General features: G+C 35.8%; 1 protein-coding gene across 5 annotated transcripts in view; it reads left to right on the top strand.

Moving 5' to 3' along the window:
- Positions 1–15844, top strand: part of Dcbld2 (discoidin, CUB and LCCL domain containing 2) — an 82901-nt gene that overhangs the window by 30323 nt on the left and 36734 nt on the right. For 4 of the 5 annotated variants that reach the window (XM_013515116.1, XM_013515117.1, XM_013515118.1 and 1 more), the window contains exon 3: positions 3425–3562. The exons of the other annotated variant lie outside the window; for it this stretch is intronic. In XM_013515116.1, the coding sequence (XP_013370570.1) occupies positions 3425–3562 (138 nt within the window). The remainder of the gene's footprint in view (positions 1–3424; positions 3563–15844) is intronic. 5 annotated transcript variants of the gene reach the window in all.

The raw sequence follows: 15844 nt of genomic DNA, 5'->3' as shown, positions 1-15844 counted from the left end.
CAGGGCATGGCCCATGGGGCCTCTTAGGGCAGTTCCTCTTGAGGTGGCCTGGCTTTTAACAGTGGTAGCCGATGAATGCAGTTGTCGGGTTCTTCTTGGAGCCCCGGGAATCAGACCTGGGATCTGTTTCTCTTAGTGGTGCAGCAAAAGCAGCTGCTTTTTCTCGGTCTCTTTGTTTTCTCTCCTTCGGCCACTGAAGTCTTGCACCTACTCCCACTGAGAGTTAGAGCCATTTCTTCCCCGAAGAGTCAGGAGACAGTTTTTCTCTCAGCAGACTGTGCTCCGGTCATCTCCATTCTCACAGTTTACTGTTTGCCCAAAAGAGTGTGCTGTTGGCTCAGAACCTCAGGATGCCCGCTTGGTTGTCCTGCTGTGAGTGTGGCTCTGTGAGCAGTCATACATAGCTCGCTCTTTGTAATTGCAGTTCTCTGCCAGTTCAAACAAAACATGAATAGAAAATATTCAGGTAAAAGTGAGCTGACAATCTCTAAACAGTGTGACAACCATATGCATGGTATTTACATTGTACTGTCTTACAAGATGATAGAAGGTATACAGGAGGATGGTTTGCCATAAGTTGTATTCTGGTACCACACTATTTTATATAAAGGGCTTGACTTTGGTATCTGTGGTGGGGCATGGTCCTGGGCCCAGTCCCCTATAGATACCAAGGGACTGTAGAAGATGTTTCTGTGTGGGCTTATGTTTGCATTTTTCTTCAATGTATGTCTAGGAATGGAATTTATGAGTCATGTGCTGTGTTTAACCTTTTGAAGAATTGTCACACTGTTTTCCAAAGTGACTGTACATCCTCACAGTCTTGCATCTTTGTCAATACTTGTTACTATTGTTTTAATTCTAGAAATCTCAGTGGTTGTGAAGTGGTAGTATTGCATTGTAGATTTGTATTACACTTCATTCCTAATGATTCTTTTAAACTTTGTTTCTTGGAGCATTGATTCCATTTCTATTTAGTATTTATGGTTATTGGGATACATGATTTACTTGTATATTTGTAATTTTCTCTATATATCCATACACTTACTTTTAAAGTCCTCTCTTTTTCACCATAAGAAATCTTTAGGGATTTTAGCTGGCTCTGAGAACCACCAGAACCTGTGGCTGTTCACAGTTATGTGCTTTATGTTAAATTAGAAATAACTTTGAAGGGCCAATATGTGGGTCTGGAATTAAAGAATCAACTAGTTTGCCAGATTATAGACACGTTTTTTTCCTCCTTCCTTATCGCTATATAAGCTGGAAGACGGAGATCAATCAAGACCCTCTTCCTCGTTTACATCTGGTAATTTTTTTCCCCCTTGTGTTCCCTTGTATACCCATGCAAAGGACCCATATGCAACAGGTATACCCATGTACTCATGAGGCATAGTAGAGAAGAAGCAACTTTGTGATTCTGTTCTTAAAAGATTGCGGCCTCATCAAGAGAGCTCTGCCCTTTGACTCAGTTCTTCCCCAAACATGAAAACCCAGATATTAGAGTTTGCAATATAAGAATTAGGGAAGGACGTACTCATTCCCCAAAGAGAATATAGACTGTGACTGACCAGGCAGTATAGTTACCTGCATGGTTTCCAGTTTCTCAACTGCTGAATAAGGGATTTGTAATAGACCTTTAAGGGATTTTCAGCTATGACAGCATCTAATTCTGTGACCTAGTTTATCTTTCAGAAAACAGTAAAGTGAATTCATTAATATATGATGAATCGTCACAATAAAAATTGTGTCTGTATTTCTTATATAAGTTGTGTTGAAATATAATTTATATATCATAAAATTCATACATTTTTAATATGTATAGTTTGATGAGTTTGAATAAATGTATACAGCTGTACCACATCATAAAATCCAGGTATAGAAGTTTTGTGTAATATAAAAACTTTGCATCACACAAGGTTCCTTTGTGCCCGTTGGAATGAATTCTCTTCTTTATCTTCAGCCGTGAGGTAGAGACGTGTCTTCTTCGTCTGTTCCCCTGAGCAGATCAGGCAGCCACTGACGGACTCCCCTGCTCCCTTTACTGGCCTTTTCTATAAGTATCATACAAGTGGCTTCTTACACTTAGCGTGGTATTTTTCAGGTTCACCCATGTTGTACATATGGTCTTTCCTTGTATTGTTGTATATGGGTCCTTTGCATGGGTATACACTACCACATTTATTTATCCATTAACTGTTACGTAAGATTGTTTCAGTTTGACTCATGTATGATTGTGACCATTTGCATTGCTTTTCTGTGGAAACATTTTCTTTCCTCTTGGGTAAATAACTAGAAGTGAATTTCTGGGCTATATATGTTTATGCTTATCCTTTTTAGAAACTGTCAAAAAGTTTATAAATTTTTATTAGTATATGTTTATGATTCATGATGAATATATTCATCACAGGATACTAGTACATATATATACACGTCGAATCTTGATCCTTTTTATTGTGCCCCTTCCCCATATCCCTCCAGCTTCAGACCCCCTTCCTGTCTCCATAAAGTCTATCCATTTTATAGTCCTACTACAGTATTAGTGTCTATAAAAAATGTATAGTGTATAAAAGTTCTAATTTCTCCATAACTTCATCTGTGCTTGATTTATTGTCAGTCTTTTTTACTATACCCATTTTATGGGTATATTTTGGTATCTCATTGTAGTTTTAATATCCTTTTACCTGATGATTATGGTATCCCTGAAAATCTACATTATTCTTATTCAGGTAATATCACTGTCACTTAAAGCATTTTTTGGAACTTTTTAATTAGAATTTGTTAGACAGCTTACCAGCTACATAAGGAAATCCATTTTATAATTTATCGGTGGAGCTCTTGCTTACCTTTTCATTTTGCTTTTTATCTTAGTGTAGTTAGAGCTGTACTGAGAACATGTTATTTTCTACATGGACATTGAAAGGTAGTGAAAGTTAGGCAGGCTTGGATGTATGCATCTGAAGTTCAAGGAAGAGGCTGTGGATGGAAGCTTGAGTTGTGTTAGATCATAGTTAAAGGTACAAGGATAAATGTAATCACCCACCAGGATTGAACAGAGTCTCACAATTCTCAGAGGAAAAAATGAGGTCAAAAAAAGTTCGAGGAATGCTCTGAGGCCAGGAATCAGGAACTTTTGAGAGAAGGATATTAAGCATGTTGTGGTTATCTACCTGCATGAAATGCTTTCATTTAAAAAAAAAAAAATTCTAAGATCAGTGTAACTACTTTTTTATTCTGAATTATTTGGAGAATTATTGACAGTGTTTTTTTCTCTAGAGTAATAATAGTTTTTAATTATTAAACATCCTTGTCATTATTTTTTATTAATTCCCAATTCATTCTGTTATTCTGACCTGCCACATATTATTGCAAATATTATTGACTTCATGAGAGTCCTATCAAACATATACCTTTCTTTCTTCATTTCTAGGTAAATACTGTGGTCTGGGGTTACAAGTGAACCATTCAATTGAATCAAAAAATAATGAAATTACAGTGCTGTTCATGAGTGGGATCCATAATTCTGGACGAGGATTTTTGGCTGCATACTCAGTTATAAATAAACAAGGTAATTTTCATCTTATGAAATGGCTTCTACATTTTGCAGTTTTTGACAAAAATGACATGGTGTTTTCATAAACCTTTCATTGGAAATTAGAATACAGCAGAAAAACAGTTAATAAGACATATACAAATCTAACAGCTACATCAGTTTGAGTTCCAAAAATAGGTGTACTAACTTTTATATAAAACTCATATGCATCTTCTTCATAGAAAAATACTAACTTTTCACCTTATAAGACTGAAACATAAGCTATAAAAAGTCTTAAAAATCTGCACTTGGGGCTGGGGATTTAGCTCAGCGGCAAAAGCGCCTGCCTGGCAAGCGAAAGGTCGTGAGTTCGGTTCCCGGTACGGAGAAAAACCAAAAAAAAAAAAAAAAAAAAAAATCTGCACTTTAAGAGGTAGAATATCAATGTAAGGTTTATTATCCATAGTTTACCATTTTCGTTTTTTTTATTTTAAAGGGAGTAGTAAATGAGAAACAAACAAAAGAAATAGAACAGTAGCAGCATACCAGTATCACAAACATTAACAAATCAAAGCAAGAACATTCAAAGTGATATAGGTTCTCAAGATAAATTAATACAAATCAACAGTGGTTGTTACATTATGTATCGCTATCCTCAACTACATTGCTCAGATTACCAGATGCAAGAATAAAAGATTGCTCAAACCATTAAAGAGAATAAGAAAATAATTCTTCGATAAAATAAAAAAACACTAGACAAGATGGTAGGAGTTCACCATTGTAATTCCACTGCATGTTGTTACGTTAGATCAGTTTCTCAGACCACCAGACGGAAGCATGCAAAATCGATCAGAGCATAAAAAATTGTAAATATTGACTGTTCATTTCATTTCACCATCAGACATCAGCAATAATCATTGCAGCTATTCAGATATATATTTATATTTGGCCTTCTTTCTTTTTTCTTCTTTCCCTCATCCCAGTCGCTCCTTCCTTTGAGCAGTTTCTTTCCCTTTCCTATCATCTATTGTACGTTTTGAGTTTCACCTAGTCTTTCAGGTTCCTACACCAAGGAGACAATATAATGCTTATACATGTGGGTCTGATTTATTTCACTTATGAGTATGGTCTCTAGTTGTGACCATTTACCTGTAAAAGCCTCGACTTTATCTTTCCTTATAGCTGAGTAATATTCCAGTAGATAAAAATACAATTTTTTTATCAATTCTTCAGTGGATGGACATTTGGGTGGCTTCCACGATTTAGCTATTACAAATTGGACTAATAAAAACATGGGTGCACATATATCATTGTGATATGATGCTTTCAGATCTTCTGGGAGAATATGCAAAAGGGGAATAGCTGTGTTGAATAGGACTTCTAGACCCAGTTTGCTGAGGAATCTCCATACTGATTTCCACAGTGGTTTCACCAGTCTGCATTCCCACCAGCAGTGGAGAAGAGTTCCTATTTCTCCACAGCCTCACCAGTATTTCTTATTGGTTGACTTATTAATGTTAGCCATTCTTACTGGGGTGAGATGTAATCTCAGTGTTGTGTTAATTTGCATTTCTCAAATGACTAATGATGTTGAGCATTTTCTCATGTATTTACTTGCCATTTGTATTTCTTTATCTGAGAAGTGTGCATTCGTCTCAGCTGCCCATATTTGGATTGGGTCTTTGAATTTGGCGGGGGTTAATGTTTTTTAACTCTTTATATGTTCTACATAGAAGACCATTGACTGAGTGACAGTCAGCTAAAATTTTTTCCCAATTTGTGGGTTTTCTTTTTACTCTGCTTGTGATTTCTTTAGATGTGCAAAAACTTTTCAGTAGGATGAGATCCCAGTTGTTGATTCTCTGAAGTATTTCCCATGCAGTTTGGTTTTTGTTCATGAATTCTCTGTCTACCTGTATGTCTTCAAGATTTTTACCTACTTTCTCTTCCAGTAGATTAGTGTTTCTGTTTTAATATTGAGATCTCTGATCCAGTTTGACTTTAGTTTGGTGTGTGGTGATAACCTTGGATCTATTTTCAGTCTTCAGGAAGTGGCAAGCCAGTTTTTCCAGCACCATTTATCAAAGAGCCTATTGTTCTTCCAGTGAGCTTATTTGACCCCTTTGTCAAAGATTAGGTGGCTGAGTGTGTTTGTAGTTGTGGCTGTTTCTTCCAGTCTGTTCCATTGATCCTTAGGTCAGTTTTTTAGCCAGTACCATGTCGATTTTATTACGTAGATTTGTAGTATAATTTCAGGTCAGGGATTGCAATGCCACCTGACTTGTCTTTGTTACCCAGGATTGTTTTTGGTTCATCTGCTTCCAGATGAATTTAAGGCATGTTTTCTCTAGATCTGTAGGTATGCTAATAGTATTTTAATGAGAATTGCATTGAATGTGTACAATTTTGTTAGTATGACCATTTTGTTAGTATGACAATTTTGTTAGTATGACCAATGTTGATTCTTCCTATCCATGAGCAAGGGATATTTTTCCATTTACTGAAATTCTCTTCTATCTCTTTCTTCAGAGTACTGTAGTTTTCATTGAGTGGATATTTTACTTCTTAGATTGATTCCTAAATATTTCAATTTCTTGGATGCTATTGTGAAAGGTATGGTTTCCTTAATTTCTCTCTCAATCTGTTTGTTGTTTGTGTATAGGAATGCTATTGATTTTTGAGTGTTGACTTTGTATCCAGTGATGCTACTGAATTTGTTGATTAATTGAAGGAGTCTTCTGGTAAAATTTTTGGGGTCTTCCATGTAGACTATCATGTCATCTGCAGGTAGTGATAATTTTTCTTCTTCCTATACTATTTTTATTCCTTTTATTTCTTTCTCTTGTCTAATTGCTCTGGCTAATGCTTCTAAATGCTTCTATGTTGAATAGGAGTGGTGACAGTGGACATCCTTGTCTTGTTCCTGATTTTAAAGTGAAAGCTTTTAGTTTTTGTCTGTTTAGTATGATGTTGGCTGTTGGATTGTCATAGATGGCTTTGATCAGATTGAGGTAAAGACCATCTTTTCCTATTTTCTGTAGGGTTTCTTTTATCATGAGTGCATGTTGGACTTTGTCAGAATCTTTTTCTGCATCTATTGAGATGATCGTGTGGTTTTTGTCTTTGGCCCCTTTGATATGGTGTATAAAATTTATTGATTTGTGTATATTGAACCACCCCTGCATTCCTGGGATGAGTCAAACTTGGTTGTGGTGTATTTTTTCTTGATGATTTGCTGCATTCTGTTTGCTAGTATTTTATTGAGTATCTTTGCATCTCTGTTCATGAGCAAGATTGGTCTGTAGTTCTCTTTTTTTTTTTTGGTTTTTTTTTCTGGTACCGGGAATCGAACTCACTACCTTGCGCTTGCCAGGCAGGTGCTGTGCTGCTGAGCTAAACCCCCAGCCCTGATTGGTCTGTAGTTGTCTTTCTTGGTTGGATCTTTCTCTGGTTTTGCTATCAGTATAATTCCTGCCTCCAGATATGAGTTAGGGAGAATTGCTTCCTTTACAATTTTATTGAAGAGTTTGAGGAGTGTTGGTATTCAGTCCTCTATGAATTTCTTATAAAATTCTGCTGTGAATCCTTCAGGGCTGGGCTTTTCTTTGTTGGTAAGTTTTTAATGACGTTTTCAATCTCATTAGTTGATACTGGGCTTTTTGGGATTTTTATATCTTCTTGATTCAACTTTAGTAATTCATACATATCTAGCAATGTCCATTTCTTCTGACTTTTCTGTCCTGTGGGAGTAAAAATTTTTCAAGTAGGTATTAATGATCTTTTGAATTTCTGTAGGATCTGTAGTGATTTCATCCTTTTCATTCCTTACTGCATTAAGTTGAGTTTTTCCCTTTCTTTTTTTGATAAGATTGGCTAGGGGTTTATCAATTTTATTCTTTCAAAGAACCAATTCTTTGATTCATTTACTTTTTGTGATGTTTTCTTCATCTGAATTCCATTAATTTCTGCCCTGATCTTTATAATCTCCTCCCTTCTTTGGGCTTCAGTCTTGACTTCTTCTTTTGCTAAAAGTTTGAGGTGCAGCATTAGGCTATTTATTTCTTCTCTTTCTGTTTTCCTTATGTGTGAGTTCATCACTATAAATTTCCCTTTGAGGACTGCTTTCATTGTATCCCACAGATTCTGGTAAGTTGTATTTATATTTTCATGTGATTGTAGGTATTTTTAAATTTTTTCTTCAATTTCTTCTGTGACCCATTGGTTGTTCAGGAGGTTGTTATTTAAGTGTTTCTGGAGTTCTTGGAGTTCCTTTTCTCGTTAATTTCCAATTTCATTACACTGTGGTCAGATAATATGCATGGAATAATTTCAGTTCTTTCCATTTAATTAGGTGTGTTCTGTGGGCTAGAATGTGGTCTGTTTTAGAGAATGTCCCATGTGCAGCTGAGAAAATTGTGTATTCTGATGTTGTGGGGTAGAACAGTCTGTAGACATCTGCTGAGTCCATTTGTTTCCAGCTTTGGTTCAGATCTGTTTCTTTGGTGATTTTTTTTCATCTAGTTGAGCTATTCTTTTGTGTCAAAGGGGTGTTGAGGTCCTCTATTACAATAGTGTTATTAATTATTTGGGATTTCATGTCTTTTAAGATTTGTCTTACATAGTTTTGTGCTCTCACATTTGGTGCATACGTGTTTATGATTGTTATCTCATCCCCTTGCAGTTTTCCCCTCAAAGTATGTATTGATTTCTTTATCTCTTGATTGTTTTCAGTTTGAAGTTTACATTGTCTGCAAACATAGTAGATACTCCGCTTTTTTCTGGGTTCCCATTGCATGGAGAATTGTTTTCCATTCTTTGACTTTCAGTCTGTAGATTTCTTTTTTGAGTTAAATGTGTTTCTTGTATACAGTATATTGTTAGATTGTTTCTTAATCCACTTTTCCAGTCTTTCTTTTGACAGGTGAGTTGAGGGCATTTACATTTATAGTTATAACTGATACATGTTTGCTTATCATTGTCATGTTATTTACTTGCTGTTGGTTTCCTACTTTTTCTACCTGTTTAATTGCTTGCTCTGCTTGAGGGTTCCTTTCTATTGTTGTTCTTGAAATTGTCATCATTTTTTTCTGTGTCTAGAATATGTTTTAGTACACTTTGTATGCTTGTTTTGGCACTCATGAAGTTCTTCAGTTCTTTGTCATGGAAATATTTCATTTCTCCATTTAATTTCAAGGACATTTTGCAAGATACATCAATCTTGGTTGCAAGCTGTTGTGTCTCAGGACCTGTAATACTTACCTTCAAGCTCTTCTCAATTGAGTGGTTTGTGTTGAGAAGTCTACTGTGATTATGATGGGCTTTCTTTTATAGATGATCTGTTTCTTTTCTCTAGCAGCTTTTAATATTCAGTTCTTTTGCTGGATATCTGGGATCTTAATTATTATATGCCTGGGTGTAGTCTTACTTTTTTATAACTAGTTGAATTTCTATGTGCCTCAATTATCTGTACATCAGAATCTTTCTCCATTCTTGGAAAATTTTCTGCTGCTAGTTCTGCAAATACTCTTTTTATGCCATGTGTGTTGCCTCCTGCTGTTTCATCGACCCCTGTTAGTCGTACACTATTTCTCTTTACCTAGTCTTGGCGATGTTGAATTGATTTTTCCTGGTTCCTTGTTGATTTTAAGACATCCTTTCTTTCAGGATCACTAGCTTCCATGCTGTCTTCAAGGTCTGAAATTCTATCTTTGGCTTCATTCAAGTGGTTTTGTCAGCTTTCAATGGAAGGTTTAATTTCTTGGATATCTCTTTGAATCTATTTCATGCATTCTAGTTCATTCCTATATTGTTCATCATCTGTTTACATCAGTTTCCTATGTCATCTACTTCATATACATATATATATCTATATATAGATAGATAGATAGATGTGCTGAGCAATTCTTTCATTATAGTTATTTCATTTTTTGCCTGAGAGATTATTTCTGATCTGATGTCTTTTATGGCCTCATGGGGTTGTTTGTTTACTTCCATTGCATTCATTTCAACAATTTCCTCTGTGTGTTTACCAAGTTCTCCTATGTCAGTGTTTCTTGGACTTGTTCTGAGTGGGGTGGAGTTCTGGGATTGCGTTTTAGTCCTTCGTCTTGTCATGTTTGGTGAGCCAGCGCACTGAGTCTCTCTCTTCCCTCACAGCTCAGCAAAGGTCGCTAGCGTCCCTGGTTTTCCTGGTGGTCAGGCTTGCTCCTCAGTGTTCCACTAAGATGCGCTGCTTATTCTGGGGTCTTCCAGCTGATGGTGAAGTGTACCTAGTTCTCCCAGGTCTCAGATGCAAACCATGATGTCCACCATTCATGTACAGTCTGATCCAGTGTCCCCTAGCAGCTCACGGCACACGTATGACCCAGAGGCAGGCTGCACTGGTGGTGTGATCACGGACCACTTGGTCTTGTGTCCCCAGGCAGTTCAGGGCACAGGCGGAGCCCAGACATGAGCTGCAGGGTAAGCATGGACCACCTCATTCGTGTCTCCAGGCAGCTTGGGGCATGCGCAGTGGCCAGAGCTAGGCTGCTGTTGTGGTGGCCACAGACTGCCTCTTTCTGTGACCTCCAGGAGGGAGGTCCGGGCATGCATCATATTTATTTTTTCATGTATGGGAATTTCTAGGTTTGACTTAGTTCTCTGTGTATTCCTTATGGCCTAACTGCATGTTTTATTACTTAAGGCAGTTGAGTCTCCTCCACATTATCTCTTAGAAGGCACTAAATATTTACATCTGAGAAAATTTTTTCCGATGTCAAACTAGGAACTCTCTTTCCTTAGATAGTGTTGCAAGTTTTCTAAGAAAAATGTAAGATATACTCACCACTTTAAATATGTAAAGAGGAGAGCAAAGTACCTAGTGTAGTATCTGGTGCTTGGTAAATGTTAGTTGATCCTGAGTACATTACCCTGTATATAAGTTTCTCTTAATAAAATTATAGTTTATACAGGTTATTGCCAGATATTTACTGTAGGAATAAGAGCTAGATCTAAGAGAGCACAATAATGATGTCAGGAGAATTTAGCAGCAAGATCAGCCTTATCACACATCCTGTGTAGCAGTTGAGCAAAGATACCACATACCCATAGAGCAGCATTACTGATGATATAAATTACAAAAGCCAGACTACATATTTCTGCACACTCTGGGAAGCTGCTTACTTAGAGCACTTTACAACAAATAAAGGAAGAGGACTTTTTAGGTATACGTTGTCTTTTTCCCCAATATTTTCTCATTTCTGATACAGTAATTTATAAGTAATCTTTATTTTTTTAAATTAGAACAAACACACATACTTAGGCCTCCCTTCCTATAGTATGAAATTTTCTAATTAAGCATAAATTACACCTCGGAGCAAATTTAGCTGGTTCAACTGTGGTGAGTAGTGAGTGCCGAAATGGCTGAGCTTTTTAAATTCAATCAGAAACCATTAACTGATAGTCCAAGAAACTACTTTGAAGATAACAATATGCAATATAATAATTATTGTTAATTTCCTGTCTTATTTTAAAATTCTGTATTTTTATTGTTTTTTTGTATTCTCTTTATTTTAAAGACTAAAAAAAAAATGAAAACAAAAAAACCAAAACAATATAAAAACAATACAGGATTTCAAAACAAGATGATAGGAATTAACGTTGGTTTTTTTTTTGTTGTTGTTTTTTTCTGTCTTTTTGAGACAGTTTCTCACTCTGCAGTTCAGGCTGGTCTTGAACTCACAGTGATCCTCCTGCCTCAGCCTCCCAAGTGCTGGGATTACAGGCATGCGCCACCAGCCCGGCAACATTGGTTGTTTTAGTACATATTGTTATGTTCAGTGAAATTGCTCAGGTTACCAAATGCAAGAATGTAACATTGATCAAACAATTAAAGACAATGACAAGTAATAAAAAACACATTTGAAGCGAAACAGAGCTTTATCAGATAAGATGGTAGGAACTCAGCAATAGCTGTTATATTGTGCTGTTGTTGTCTTCTAACCAGTTGTTCTGAATACCAGATATAAGCATGCAAAATTGGTCAAGAGCAAGAAAATCAAAAAAACTGAAGCATCAACTCTTCCTTTCAACAAAACCAGACATCAGCAACGTACTTATCCCAGCTATCAATGTATATACATATATTTTTTTCTTTAATTTTGAAGAGAAAATATCAAAAGCAGAGTAACACAAACATAGTCATTAACAAAATAATCTAAAAACAATGAAAATTATACAGAATTTCAAACAAGGTGAGAAGAAATCAACAATAGTTGTTACATTGCATATTCTTATCCTTAAAGTAGTTGTCCAGATTACCAAATATAGGCCTGTAAGACTGATCAAAAAAAGTTAAAAGTTGCTTGTTCATGTCAATAAACCTGTACAAACTAGTATTACAAGTATCTTAGCTATCCTGTGTATATAAATATAGCTATTTTTTTTCTTTCTGGTTTTTTTCTCCTTTCTCTCATCCCAGTTATCTCCAGTTTGAGCAGTTTCTTTCCCTGTCACAATATCTATTAAGGTTTTCAGATTTTATTTACTCTTCCAGGTTCTTACACTAGGGAAGGCAATACGATGTCTAAACATGTGAGTCTGATTTATTTCACTTAGCAAGTTGCATCCCTTTATTTATGAAAGCCTCTACTTTATCTTTCTTTTTGCCTGAATAATACTCCATTGTAGAAAACTACCACATCTTTTTTATCCATTCCTCAGTTGATGGACATTTGCGTTATTTCCAAGATTTAGCTATTACCAATTGTGCTGCTATAAACATGGGTGCACATATATCGCTGTGGTATGATGTTTTCAGTTCTTCTGGAAAAATATCCAGGAGGTGAATAGCTGGATTGAATGGGACCTCTGATCCTAATTTTTTGAGGAATCTCCACACTGATTTCCACAATGGTTGTACCAGTCTACACTCCCACGAAGAGTGGAGAAGGGTTCCATTTTCCTTTCACAGTCCTGCCAGCATTTTTTATTGATTTCTTGATGATAGCCATTCTTTCTGGGGATAGAATCTCAGTGTTGTTTTAATTTGCATTTCTCAAATGACGGGTGACATTGAACATTTTTTCCTGTATTTATTTGCCATCTGTATTTCTTCATCTGAGAAGTGTGTATTCATCTCAGATGCCTATTTTTGGATTTGGTCTTTGAAGTTTGGTAACCTGATTTGTTTTCAGTTCTTTATATGTTCTAGACAGAAGTCCTTTGTTGGAAGGAAAATTGGCAAAATTTTTTTCCAGTTTGTGGGTGTTCTTCCCACCCTGTTGGTGATTTCCTTTGATATGCAAAGACTTTTTAGTAAGATGAGATCCCAGTTGTTGATTCTTTAAAGTATTTCTAATACAGTTTGGTTTTTGTTCATGAACTTTCTGCCTAATCCTGTTTCTTCAAGATTTCCACCTACTTTCCCTTCCAGTAGATCTAGTGTTTCTGTTTCAATATTTAGATCTCTGATCCATTTTTACTTTAGTACATGGTGATAGACATGGGTCTAGTACTAGTCTTCTGCATGTGGAGAGCCAGTTTTTCCAGCACCATTTATTAAAGAGGCTATCTTTCTTCCAGTGAGCTTGTTTGCCCCCTTTGTCAAAGATAAGGTAGCTAAATGTGTGGTGGTGGCTGCATCTTCTAGTTTGTTCCATTGATCTTCAGGTAGGTTTTTGTTGTTTTTTTTTTTTTTTTTTGCAATACCATGCTGATTTTATCACAGTAGCTTTGTAGTGTAATTTCAAGTCAAGGGTTCTGATATCTCCTTTCTTGCTGTAGTTGCTTGCATTGCCTTTGCCATTTTGGGTCTCTTCTGGCTCCAAATGTATTTTAGGAATGTTTTCTCTAGATATATTAGGTATACTAATGGTGTTTTGCTCATGATTGCATTGAATATATATATAACAATTTTGAGAGTATGGCCATTTTCACAATGTTGATTCTGCTGATCCATGAGCAAGGAATATCTTTCCATTTTTAGAAATCCTCTTTGATCTCTTTTTTCAGAGTATTATAATTTTCACTGTGTAGAACTTTTATTTCCTTTGTTAGATTGATTTCAAGTATTTCAACATTTTGGATGCTTTTGTGGAAGGTACGTTTTCCCTAATTTCTCTCTCAGTGTGTTTATTGTTTGTGTTAGGAATTCTGTTGATTTTTGAGTGTTTGCTAATGCTACTGCATTGTTTATTAATTCTGGGAGTCCTTTGGTGGAGTATCATGTCATCTGCAAATAATGATAATTTCACTTCTTCCTTTGCTATCCTTATTCCCTTTATTTCTCTCTCTTGTCTAATTGCTCTAGCTAGTGTTTCCAGAACCGTGTTGAATAAGAGTGGTGACAATGGACATCCTTGTTCCTGATTTTAAAGGAAAGCTTTCAGTTTCTGTCCATTTAGTATGATGTTGGCTGTTGTTTAGTCATAGATGGCTTTTGTCAGGTTGAGGTAAAGTCATCTATTCCAGTTTTCTGTAGGCTTTTTATCATGAATAAGTGTTGGACTTTATCAAAAGCTTTTTCTACATCTATTGAGATGATCACATGATTCTTATCTTTGGCTCTGTTGATATAGTGTATTACATTGATTGATTTGTGTGTGTTGAATCATCCCTGCATTCCTGGGATGAATCCCATTTTGTCATGCTGTATTATCTTCTTGATGATTTCCTGCATTCTATTAGTTAATATTTTATTGAGAATTTTTGCATCTATGTTCATTAGGGAGACTGGCCTATAGTTCTCTTTTTTGGTTGGGTCTTTCTCTGGTTTTTTGCATCAGGGTAACTCACTTTCTCCAGGAGTGAGTTGGGGAGAATTGCTTCCCTTTCTGTTTCATTAAACAGTTTGAGAATTGGCATTAAATCTTCTCTAAATTTCTTGTAGAATTCAGCAGTGAACCCATCAAGTCCTCAGCTTTTCTTTGTTGGTAATTTTTTATTACATTTTCAGTTTCATTGTGTGATATTGGGTTATTCAAGAATTGTATATCTTCTTTATTCAGTTTTGTCAGTTCTTATGTATCTAGGAATCTGTCCATTTCTTCTGTGTTTTCTGTCTGATGAGAGTATAAGTTTCCAAAGTAGGTATTGATGATCTTCTGAACTTCTACAGGATCTGTAGTGATTTCACCCTTTTCATTCCTTATTGCATGGATTTCAGTATTTTTCTGTCCTGTTTTTTGTAAGATTGGCTAGGGGTTTGTCAATTTTACTTATTTTTTCAAAGAACCAACTCTTCGATTTGTTAATTCTTTGTATTTTTTTTTAGTGTCAGTTGCATTTATTTTTGCTCTGGTATTTATAATTTCCTCCCTACTTTGGGCTTTGGGCTTTACTTGCTCTTCTTTTTCTAGAAGTTTGAGGTGTAGCACAGTTTCATTTATTTGTGCTTGTTCTGTTTTCCTAATATGGGAATGCACTGCTATAAATTTCCCCCTGAGGACTGCTTTCATTACATCTCACGGGTTGCAGTAGTTTGTATCTACATTTTCATTTGATTGTAAATTGTGTTTAATTTCTACTTTAATTGCTTCTGTGACCCATTGGTTGTTCAGCAGGGTGTTACTTAATTTCCATGTGTTTATGGAGCTTTTGTGATTTCTTCTATTATTTCCAGTTTCATTGAACTGTGGTCTGATAATATACGTGGGAGAATTTCAGTTCCTTTGCATTTACTTAAGCATGTTCTATGTGCTAGTGTGTGGTCTCTTTCAGAGAATGTCCCATGTGCACCTGAGAAGAATGTATATTCTAATGTTGTGTGGAATGCTCTATAAAGATCTACTAAGTCCATTCATTCACAGGTTTGGTTTAGTTGTGTTGTTTCTTTGCTGATTTTTTGTCTACTTGATCTATCTCTTTGTGACTAGGGTGTTAAAATCCCCTTTTAAAATTCTTATTCCTTTTTTTTTTTTTTCATGTCTGTTAAAATTTGCCTTCTATAATTGGGTTCTTCTATATTTTCTGCATGGATATTTTTTTTATGTCTTCCTTTTGCAGCTTTCCCCTGAAAAGAATGTAGTAACCCTCTTTGTCTCTTTTAATCATTGTTGAAGTTTACATTGTTTGCAATCAGAATAGCTACTCCTGCGTTTTTCTGGGTTCCTGTTGCATGGATATTGTTTCCCATCCTTTTACTTTGAGTCTGTGATTTTCCTTTTGAGTTAAATGCATTTCCTGTTTACAGTATATTGTTGGATTTTGTTTCTTGATCCACTCTGCTAGTCTGTTTCTTTTGATTGGGAATTGAGGCCATTGACATTAATGGTTATTGCTGATATGTGTTGACTTCTCTTTTCATGTTATTTTCCCAGTGTTCTGTATTCCCCCCCC

Source organism: Chinchilla lanigera, unplaced genomic scaffold, assembly GCF_000276665.1.
Source record: "Chinchilla lanigera isolate Chin_1 unplaced genomic scaffold, ChiLan1.0 scaffold00026, whole genome shotgun sequence".
Lineage (NCBI taxonomy): Eukaryota > Metazoa > Chordata > Mammalia > Rodentia > Chinchillidae > Chinchilla > Chinchilla lanigera.
Note: the sequence above shows the minus strand (reverse complement) of the source record. Positions and strands in the feature narration are given on the sequence as shown.